A 12093-nucleotide genomic window follows, 5' to 3' on the forward strand; every position below is an offset into this window, starting at 1 on the left:
GTTATTCACTTGATACAACTGTATGTGATATGCAAGTAACATGTTCCCCTTTTTGTGTTTTGTATCCCACTCCCCATTTTTCTTAACAAAACAAAAAAACAAATAAAGAATAAGTTGAAAAAAAAAAAAAACACAATAACACTTCCCAGAAAATATAAGTTTTGTAAAATGAATGTCGCATAAAAAAATGGTTTTATTAAATCAAATAAGTAGGATAGCCCTAAATGTTAGAATGTATTCTCCAAAGGAAATAAAAGGTTCAATGATGCACTTAATCATATGTTCACTTTTTTTATTTCTGTTTTTTTGGTGGGGATAGCATACATGTTTATTTGTACAATATTTAACAATCACTTTATCCAGGGCGTTTTTATAGGTACTTGCAGAAAAATCGCAAGTAGAAATAGACAGTAGTACAACAACCTGTGCCCAACACCGACAGAAATACAGAGTAAAGCTAAAATAATTGCTTACCAATATTTTGAGAGGTAACGTATATTATATGGACTGAGACTGCATAAAAACGTACTTGCTGGTTGAATATCTGAGGTAAATGATGTTCAATCAAAAGATGCTTCTTGCATCACTTTGCCAATAAACCATAAATAACTTTCTGCATATTTATACCAAATGCTTATAATAAAAAATTCATAAAAAGTTTTCAGAGATTGGAAAACATTGGTAATTGAAAAAATCCGTTAGCAAACTAAAATTGGCAGTTTATATTTTTGAGTTATTGTCACAGATACATGTGAAGAAAATACCTTTATTACATTCAGTACATGTCCCAAGGCATTTAAAAAATGAGGCTGCATACATTTCACTTTTTGTTTTAACAGTGTGACTAGTGATTTGTATTTTAAAAACACCAATGTATTAAATAGGCCAAAAGTAATGGGGCACAGTGTCTGCTCTGAAAAATACCTGTAAGGAAGTATTGGTTTTATAAAGATTGTATTTACCAAGATACTGCTTTGAATCTAACTAAAATGATATTTATATTGTCAGTAATACAGCAAATATTTACCCAGCCTAGGTAAAAGCCAGAACGTTTAAAGTCAAAAATGAGTCACATCTGAGCTTTACTTCTACGAGCCAAATAAGTCAAGCACTTGGAACAGACTATGTATATGTAAGAAATAAAATAGCTTGTCATAAACACTGCCAAGAATTAATGCCAGTATAATCTCACTCATTTGGCTCTGTTTACTTATCCTTATTCACAGGTAATGAACTAAATCAGGCTTCAACTATTCATAGTTTCTACCCAGCCTATATATTTATTTAAGATGTACAACAGTGTACTTCAGGGGTGGGCAACTCCAGTCCAGAAGGCATTTTCAGGATATCTCTGCTTTAGCGCAGGTGACCCACCTGTGCTGAAGCAGAGATATCCTGAACACCTGACCTGTTGGTGGCTCTTGAGCACTAGCATTGCCCACCCCTGGTGTACTAGCAGAAATGCACTAACAAAATAACTGCATATATCAGTGCAGCAGGACAGAGCGATAGATTTTCTTTTAATTCATTTCCTTTGTTGGAGACTAGTAACTGACAAAACAAAAAGGAAATGTATTTGTTATAAATAATCAGAATTAATTTAGTGTGATAATCAAACAGTAAGGTGTTTGAGAAAAGTATTTTGTTTCTGTCTTCATCCGTTTACAAACTGGTATGTGATGCCACAATATTAATGGTATCCACATTTTATCTTTGTAATACGATAACCCAAAGTATGTCAAATACATTAGTGTTTATACACAAGGCAGATAATTCACCAAGTACACAGGGTATACACTAGAATACAGGTTCTTACTTAAAGGAGCAATCCAAGCAATATCCTACATGATTGCTTCTTCAATAAATCAGTTCTGTAGTATTAGATATAGATAATACTACTTATTTTTTATTCAACTCTTAATTTCATTTTTAATGCGTTAATATACTGATAATCCTTTGACTTCTATAGCAAGTTTTCGCTCAGTTCCCAGTAGTACAAGATCTTTGTACCACTTTCCTGTTTGTGATCATTTGTTGCCAATATTCCCAGCAGTTTGAGCTGTAAACTTTAACAATAGATTGTAGCTGCTGAGTCACACGAACAAAAGGCAGCCATTTAGTGAATCCTGGGAAGCAGGATTTTGCTGATCGATCACGGGAGAACCTATTGATCTGCAGCTCAGGTAATTAGTTTGCAATAAAGGTAATCAAAGACTTCCATATATTAAAACAACAAAATATATACATATATTTTTAAGATGCTTGGATTGCCACTTTAAATGGGTAGTCTCATTAAATGCAAATTTCAAATCTGACACAGGTCTTCGAGGATTTCTAATACTTGGTACAATATATGAAAAGCAATCTCTTACTCCAATCTTCTCCAGTGCTGGAAGTGGCAACAACAATGCAGCGCAATGGGCTACGTCCTACAGCACGGAATAAATGAAACTGCTTCCTGGGTCCCTATGTGCAGGGATAATGTTTGCATTCTGCCGTTTACAGCGGCTTTGTAAAAACAGTTGCTATTTTTCATTAATCATAATTGCTTCCATTCTTAAATGTGAATTCCACAGTAAGCAGCAATTACATTGTAGCTGTGTGGACTGCAGAGAGTATCGCTGCCTATCATGGTTACTTACATTGTTACTTTTGTTTTGGGAAGATTAAAGACTTTGTTTAAAGAAAACAAAAAGGCCTTTAAATACTTCTCAAAGTAATTTCAGTAAAATATATACAAGATATCCAAATTGTTCGAACAACAAAATAAAGCAAATTGCACTCATGAGTACCAGTTAACCATTAATAGGGATTGCTATAGCTACTGTGAAACCTTAGGAAATAAGAGGGAAATTCAGGCAGAACTATTCTAAATGTTTTGCATGTTAATGTTAAAATTGCTGTTACCCTTTTACCCTCCCTGCTTAGAGTCTGTTGAATTATGAATTGTATTGTTCCCAGAGAATAAGTGCATATTGTATGTAAAACATGGTGCCATGTGGTTCTGACAACTGGAACATCGCACACTCACAGTGACCTCGTGATTGATAGATTATAAACGTCCTTAAAGTTTTTTCCTGCATCGAAGCTGAAAAATGCAATATAATACTGGCTAATGTAGGTTCAGCACTGTAAAGAAGTCAAGAGAAACATTTTACTTTTTACTTTGGCATGTACAAATTAATTAATTATTTTTCCATTTTGGAGATAGACGTTGGCACCTATTTCTACTTTCAACCAATTAAATAGCAGAAACTAACAGCAAAGTCATGTTTCAGTCAATTTTTAAAAGCAATTTTAAATGTTTGATTTATTCATTTTTATTTTTGTTTGGCTGTGCCAACAATGTCAGTATTGGTACCCCTCTAAATAGTAATTGCATATTTGAAGGTAATACATAACTAATTATCCCTGATTTGATTTTTTTGAAACCGCAACATCTGTAGTCTGTGGTGAAACTCAAGATAAAAATTTATGAGAAACATGGATACCTCACAGATATCAAATGTTACACTGACATGGTGGCACCGTGGTTGTGTGCTTTGCAGTTGACATTTTCAAAGCAGAGTGAGGAATTCTGGGTAATGAAGCTTCCTGAGGTGATCCTGAAACGGTTATGCAGATCGTTCTGCATTCTGTTTAGTGAAACAGAACATACAACTAAGAAGAACATACATAAATAGAGAAGTCATCTTTAACAAGAATCCATAAGAACTGAGTGTTCCAGTGTTCGAGCTCACAAAGAAATATTAAAAAAAAAAAAAAAACATGCTTTATGTTTTCAATTATTCCTCAGACACAGCAAACCTATATAGTACTTTAGTAAAAATAATTGTATGCAATAATTTGGGAATTGGATGTAAGAAAGCTTTAAACTAAAGAGGGAAAATAGAACTGAAGATGTTTCTTTGCGTGTTTAATAAACAGCACATTTTCTTTACACAACAAGCCATCACATAAAAAAGGTTAAAACACTGCTTTAGGAATGGCTATTTATTGTTGCCATTAACCCTTTCAGTGATGGAGCCAGAAGGCATTTTTCTTCAAGCACTAGTGCAGGAGTGGTCAACTCCAGTCTTCAAGGGCCACCAACAGGTCAGTTGTTAAGGATATCGCTGCTTCAGCACAGACTGTCAATGACTGAGCCACCTGTGCTGAAGCAGGGATATCATAAAAACCTGACCTGTTGGTGGCCTTTGAAGACTGGAGTTGCCCAGCCCTGGCGCTGGTGGCTCCGCCAATACTGAAAAGGTAGTATAGCTTACTTTTTTTTTTTTTTTTTTTAAATAACCATGAATTTTAAATACATCGTTAAAAAACATGGAACCCTTTATTATTCAAATTCCTTAGTGTTTTCCACTCCAATTTCTTAGTGTTATCTTCTGTATAATTTAATTTAGAGAATGTGGAACTGAGGTATACCTTGTTGAGGGAGGTTAAAGTATGCTTGGAAGCCTCTTTAATATGTCCCACTTTGATTATTTAAGTTTATATACATACAACAGCAGCACACTAAACATTCACAAGCTGTGTCATATTGGCATTACAATAGTCATTTATATAAACACAACAGCAAATGCAATAAAAACAGTTACCCTTTTTAGATCTGAAATGAAATGCTTTGATTTAAAAAAAAATAGCAGTAGTTCACTTAAGGTATTAGTCTTTTCTGACATGTTTACAAAAAAATAAAAACAAAAAAAATAAACTGGTGTCAGTTTATTAGCCAGAGAGAGGTCCATATTTCTTCATTTTTTTCATTCCTTAATCAACTTGTCACAAAACCATTATGTCACAGGTACTTCCATCATTTGCATGGAATGCAATACGCCTGGTGAATCCATGTTGAAGAGACTATCAACTCCAAACTGACATTCCAATAAAGACCTACCATTCCTTGTTGCACATGAAAAATTCAATATTTAAAAGAAAACCGTTCCTTTAGCTTAGCAGCTCCATGTTAGAGTCCAGTTGGTCAGTACACACATCCAAGTGCAACCATCATAGACTTGATTCCTTGGGAGGAAAGTCCACATTTGTCACCATGGTGACTACTGTTACAATGTCCTCGGTTGTAATAATGTTTGTAAGTCTTTGCATCTGAATAATTCGTTCCTCTACGCAGCCTGCTGACAACCTGGCTTCTGCGTCATGATCCCAGCATTCCTCTATAGTTTCACAGAGCATCGCCATTCCCTACAGGAGGGGAAAAAAAAATGTTAGAGATGATCGTGTTAAAGCACAAATAGAAATACACACGAAAAAAATAAGTAAATCAAACATGTTTTAGACCAGGGGTGGCCAACTCCACTACTCAAGAGCAACCAACAGGTCAGGTTTTTTGAGGCTATCCCTGCTTCAACACAATTGGTCAATCAGTGGCTGTCGTTGAGGCCTGGTGTTGGCCACCCCTGTTATAGACAAATGACGGTACTTACTGCGTGTTTCTGCCAGCATTCCCTTAAAATAGGTCTTTTCTTTTTGTGCACTACGACTTCCTGCATGTCTTCCAGTGATGGATGCTGGCCAATTTCTTCTTCAAAAGGTAACATATACTCATCCACCGGACCTGTGTAGATGTATTTTAAAAGGTTGTGCAAATATTGCCAGCTGGTATTTCAATAATAGAAAGATTTACTGGAAAGCCATACCCTTGCTTGGCAGTCATTAGCCTCTGTTTGAGTAGTGATAAATAAACTAAACTCCAGCTCAAAACATTGGGGGAAAGTGCATGTATTTGTGTCCAGATCAGACACATTGCGACATGTAAAGCTTTTATTTAGGTTTCTTCGTGCATAAAGATATAAATTCTACCACAAGGCGTTTTAAAAAGAAAATATTTAAAGATAAGTTTCTGAAACAGGTTTTACATTTTGTAATATACTGTGTGCTATGAATACAGGTTATCAATAAGGATTTGAAAGTGAAGTATAATGTAAAGTTGAGGCAATGTCCAAAATAAAGGTTTATTTTCGGAAGCACTGAAATGACTTGGCCTTCACAGAACCACTAGCACCAAAACTAAAATGAAGCCCCCCCCAATACTTTGTTTCTTTTTCTCTCTAAGAAATGTTTTTGAGAGTGCTTTGATTTAAGTTTTGCTGGCAGTGGTTCTGTGAAGGAGAAGTCACTTACAGTTATAGCACATTTCTCTGTGCTATTATGTTAATAACTTAGAAGTTGTTTATTTCAGCAAGAAAAAATATGACCAAAATCTTTAGTTTTCAATTAAGTAAAACAATATGTTCAACCATTTCATAAATACAGAGTGCTCATTATGCGTGGGATATTGTACAATGGCACTTCCCAGAAGTTTCTAAAAACAGAAAACCTGTAAGTTACTTACCATCTGAGGCAGTGCACCTTGATGCAAGTTCCCAAAGGACCAATCCAAATGCATACATATCTATCCTCAAAAATGCATCTCTTTGGAAATTGATAGCACCTTCTAACACTTCTGGAGCCATGTAGCGTCGGGTACCAACCTTAAATACAAAGATTGAAACATTTTACAAACTGAAGAATAAAAACATCTAAAATGTTTGATAGGATTTATATTTGACAATCAATGTTTGTATAGAGATCAATGAGAAGTCTTAAGCACCCAGTCTTCCTACGTTAAATACCAAAATATTATGGGTATTTAAGAAAACTCGCCCACTTTACATGCACTAACATTGTATTATACAAGGGCTTTTTTGTTTAGTTTGTCATTTTGCTTCAAGGATATTTACTTAACATGGTTATATTCCATAAGATACCAATTTTTTTTTTAAACTGCTTAATAGTCACTTACAAGGCTCTCACACACAGATATTATTTTCTTGGCAGTTCTGCCAAGGATACCAAGGATTATATAAACATAAGGCAAACCTAAACGAAACATGACTAAACGGTATATTCACAGCATCAAAATCAGCCATATAGTGGAAATTCAGTAACATCATATTTACACTTCAAGTCCATGTCATTGCATTACGGTAGAAATAGAACACACCCTGGTATCTATGTACAGGTCTTAAACAGTGGCAACACAATGGTGATACTGCATGAATTGAATATCTGGGTTGTGCCCCTTTTCCTGGTTACAGGAAGCACAATATACCTGATAGAAATATTAGTGTTTACAATTGCCAATGGAAAATGTTTCTTTGAAATCTACATACTGGCAGTATTGTTTTGCACACAGGTAAGGAGGACCCCCAGCTGGGGGGAAAAACGCCATGCACTGCTATCATGGGAACGCCGAGAATAAGCCGATGCTGCTGGGTCACTAAAAAATGTTTATTCAATCATCGACATTATTGGCAAGACCAATAACCAAAAACCTCAGCTGATATGACATGGATCTAATTGCATTCTCTTCACAGGTATGTTCCTGATGTTGAAACCCTCTGTATAAGACTGAATCTGGCCTTGTTGAATTGATATATAAGTTAGTATATTTGAATGTAAAAAGTTTTTTTTTTCCCCCCCTCTTAACTCTGTGCTGTTAATTGACCAAATGGAACAAGCTGACTGATTGGGGAGGGGGGGGGGTCATGTGATTTTTTTTTGTGTATAATACTAACACCTCTGCTGCATTGGGCAGGAACTGCATTAGGCAGTGAGGCATTTAAAGTGAGGTTTTTAAGTGATACAGTTAGACTACAGTTTGACTAGAGGTGACTGCATCTACTGCAAACTCTTTTTACTCTATACAACAAACGGTAAGCTATTCAGATCGCACTATGATCCCATGCTTGTTAGCCTGCATAGTTTAACCCCCCACCCCTTTACAACTTCTCTCACTGCAGCCTCTCCCAAAACTGACTGCACAAAACACTGAAACCCTGAATTGACCCTAGCATTGCAATGCAGCAAAACACTTGAAAAGGTACAGGCCCACCCCTGCTGTTTTGTCTGCACACACTCACTCTGCTCACAACAGCTCCTTGCAGCACTGCCTACCTCTGGCATCATGAACCTGCTATGTCTTCTAACTTTTTTCTTTCTCCTGGCCTCATGGAGATGTTACTCCCTCTATCCACTACAAACTCCTCCATCCTGGCCCACACCCAACATCACCATACACCCTGGACTATTGAAAAGCCTTGCACTATCTACTGAATGTTGGTGGAGAACTCTAAAAACCAGCACACCAACCACTGCTCACTCTAATGGAAAACACCACAAATTTACAACTTGCAAACAACTAACCAAATTTCTACTCATACTATTACTCTCTCTAGCAGGTGATGTTGAAACTAACCCAGGTCCTCCCATTTCTGCTCTGTCCCATGCCCCTGAGAATTCCACCTTTAAATTCCAAAAAGGGCTATCTGTCGCCCATATAAACATCCGGAGCCTGCTGCCCAAACTGGATGAACTAAGGGCATGGTGCCTTATGCATAAACCCAAAGCCATCGTTCTTACAGAAACATGGCTATCCTCTAAAACCCCTGATGCAAATATCGCCATTCAGGGAAACTCCATTTTTCGGAGAGATAGGTCAAAGAGAGGAGGAGGGGTGTTATTTTATATTGCAGACACCTTACAATTTACACTGTTACATGGCCCACCAAGTCCACCCTCTTTTGAAACTCTAGTTGGCAAAATCTGCCTCCCCTTTTCTAAGCCCATCTTGCTTGCTGGCATCTACCGCCCCCCTAAAGCCCCACTACAATCCTTGACTGATATCACCCAATTTCTTGGCTCCATTTCCTCTCTGAATGAGAAGAGCGAGCTGCTAGTTCTTGGGGATTTCAACTTAAATTGGCTTGACCCTAAAAACCACAAAATCCAGATACAACTCAAGTCACTTAACCTATCACAACTCATTTCCCAACCCACACGGATAAACTTGAAGTCGCATAACCATTCCTTGCTAGACTGGATTCTCTCCTCAAACCCCAGCAGAATCCAATCCCCTGGCATCCTTCCTGATATTTTCAGTGACCATGCAATAGTGTACTGTGTAAGGAAAATTAAACCGCCCCATTCAAGCCCTAAAGTTCTCCTCACTATAACATTTAAAAACTTTAACCCACAACAGTTTCTGGATGACCTTACCAACTGCCCATGGCACAGAATCGATTTAATTCCCGACCCTGATTCTGCGCTCGACTATTTCCAATCCGAGTTCTTAAAACTCTGCGATACCCATGCTCCACTACGCAAAATAAGGGTACGGGGGGCCCACCTTCCATGGGTTACACCTGACCTTATAGCACTCTACCAGTTCAGGGATGCCTTGTTGAAAAGCTACAAAGTAACTGGCACTACCAAGGATCTCAATCACTACAGATGCCTGCGGAACGTGTGCACAAGGCAAACAAGGTATGCAAAAGCACAATATTACTCTGACAATCTCCACCAAAATACATCAAACCCAGCTAACTTCTGGAAGGTTATCAACAATATATTCCAGCCTCCTAACCATCAACAACCAAGTAATATCACTAAGGGGGATATTACTCTGACAAACCCCACTGACATTGCAAATGCATTCAATGATTACTTTGTGGGGTGTGACACTAACTTATTAGCGAATCTCATCCTGGGAGTACCCCTATAGTCCCACCCCCTCCCAACACTGCCCACAATTTTCAATTTAGCCCAGTATCTGAAGAGGAGATTACACAAGCGCTCCTCAAACTAAAACTAAGCAGCCAATGTGGACCCGACTTACTACAATCTAGGTTCCTACGACTTGGTGCCCCAGCCATTGCCAAACCAATTGCGTCCATAGTCAACTCTATCCTGTCTGCAGGCCATATCCCTAAGACCTGGAAAACTGCCAGAGTTGTCCCAATCTTCAAAAGTGGGGACAAAAACACTGTCTCAAACTACAGGCCAATCTCACTTCTCCCAATTCTATCCAAAGTTATGGAAAAATGTGTCCACTCCCAATTAAGCGATTTCTACACCAAGACAAATTTCCCTAGCCAATTCCAGTCTGGGTTTCGTCCCAAACACTCCACCGTAACTACCCTGCTAAAAGTTTGCAATAAAATCCAGTGTGGAATGGAACGGGGACAACTCACTGGTGCAGTATTCCTAGATTTTGCAAAGGCTTTTGACACAGTTGATCATGTTATCCTGCTTAAACTCCAGAGCTCTGGAATAGGGAAACATGCTTTAAACTGGTTTCAGTCCTACCTATCAGGAAGATCCCAACATATGTCCATCTCAGGCTCTAACTCCAACCCCCTGGATATCACCTGTGGTGTCCCGCAAGGCTCTGTTCTGGGGCCCCTACTCTTCTCAGTGTTCATTAATGATCTTCCCACAGCTTGTAAGGAAGCCTCAATACACATGTATGCAGATGACACAATCCTGTATGCACACAGCCATAGCCTCTCTGACCTTCAACACATACGTCAGTCTGACTTTTTGAGACTCGAAAACTGGATTTCCCAAAACAAACTGTTTTTAAACACTGACAAGACTGTAACAATGGTATTTGGGACCAAGACTAAATTTGTAAAGCTTCCAGTGACTGAGCTCCTGATTAGAACCAACGCTAACACCACCCTAACACCTGTCACTAGTTTTAAATACCTGGGCTTATGGTTTGACTCCCACTTAACATTCGGGATGCACATTGATACCCTGACAACCAAGACCTATGCCAAACTAGGGGTACTTTACAGGAACAAATCCTCCCTAAGTCTCCTGGTCAGAAAGCGTATTGCACAGCAGATGCTAATGCCAATTATTGACTATGGAGACATAGTATATGGCTCGGCTCCTCAAACCCACCTTAGTAAACTTGACACCCTCTACAATTCAATTTGTCGTTTTGTTCTCCAATGCAACTACAACACACATCACTGCGAAATGCTCAAAGAACTAGATTGGTCATCACTAGAGTCTAGGCGCAAAGTTCACCTTTCCTGTCTCACCCTCAAATACTTTCTGGGCACATGCAGTACCTATCACCTGAGATCAGACTCCAAAAGACTATTCATGGTCCCAAGACTCAACAAAGTATCCGGACGTTCCTCCTTCTCCTTCCGTGCACCCCAAAACTGGAACAACCTACCAGAGACTCTCATATCCACCACCAGCTTAAGTTCTTTCAAATCTAAGGCTGTCTCACACTTTAATCTGGTCTGTAACTGTTTCATACGCTCATAATATATATTTTCTTTAACTGTGCATGCAATGTCTTGTATATAATGTATACCTTGTTCATTTATGTAACTGTATTTGTAACCATGTATTATTTTGTTTTACTCTGTGCCCAGGACATACTTGAAAACGAGAGGTAACTCTCAATGTATTACTTCCTGGTAAAATATTTTATAAATAAATAAATAAATCGGAGCATACAAAAATAGCAAGTCCCTCGCGGAGGAACACTGACGCGTTTCGTGCCCTTGAGGCACTTTGTCTAAGAGTAATATCCTCCCTGAAAGTGCCGGCATATATAGTTGCTGTAGTCTGGTACTCCGCCCCCGTGCGTCACCTGGTAACAGTCTCGCGATACAAGATTGTGAGGCACTCTCAGTATTGTGACAAGGTGGGAAACAAGGCTACCAAAGCATCTAAAACAATGACGGAACAGTTATAATCACAATACTTCAAAGCACAAACAGACGAAAATGTGAACTACTTCACCCTAAAAGTGAAATATGAATGTTTAAACCCAACATGAATTATAGAATCTAAACGGAAACCAATAAAAGCAAAATAAAGAAAAAATGGTGCGGGACAAGATGTATATATGTGTATAAAGATTACACATGTATATAATGTGCATTTGATTAAAACTTATTTAAAAACAAATAAGTACCTCCATATTTGTTTTTAAATAAGTTTTAATCAAATGCTTGTAATCTTTATACACATATATACATCTTGTCCTGCACCTTTGTTTCTTTATTTGCAAGACCTCTTCAATCAAGTTTCAGCGAGTACTATGGTTTATCCGTTATCTACTTTCATTGGGAGCCAGCTCCAGGGTTGGGGGTCGGGTTGATCTATATCACGGTCGTCCCTGGCTTACCCCATTTATATTTTTGGACAACACCCTTTATAGGAGATAACATAGGATCACATTCTGGATGGAATACTGTGGATTTGATACTCATACAGTTAAGTACTGAC

At 38.1% G+C, this 12093-nt stretch overlaps 1 protein-coding gene across 3 annotated transcripts in view; it reads right to left on the bottom strand.

The window, feature by feature from the left end:
* Positions 1–275: 275 nt before the first annotated feature.
* The window catches only part of ACVR2A (activin A receptor type 2A), a 74723-nt gene continuing 62905 nt past the window's right edge, over positions 276–12093 (bottom strand). For all 3 annotated transcript variants that reach the window (XM_075609437.1, XM_075609435.1, XM_075609436.1), the window contains 3 exons: positions 6347–6485; positions 5439–5569; positions 276–5196 (listed from right to left, as the gene is read on the bottom strand). In XM_075609437.1, coding sequence (XP_075465552.1) covers positions 5002–5196; positions 5439–5569; positions 6347–6485 — 465 coding nt within the window. In that variant the 3' untranslated portion in view covers positions 276–5001. The remainder of the gene's footprint in view (positions 5197–5438; positions 5570–6346; positions 6486–12093) is intronic.

This window comes from Ascaphus truei, chromosome 7 (genome assembly GCF_040206685.1).
Source record: "Ascaphus truei isolate aAscTru1 chromosome 7, aAscTru1.hap1, whole genome shotgun sequence".
Classification (NCBI taxonomy): Eukaryota; Metazoa; Chordata; class Amphibia; order Anura; family Ascaphidae; genus Ascaphus; species Ascaphus truei.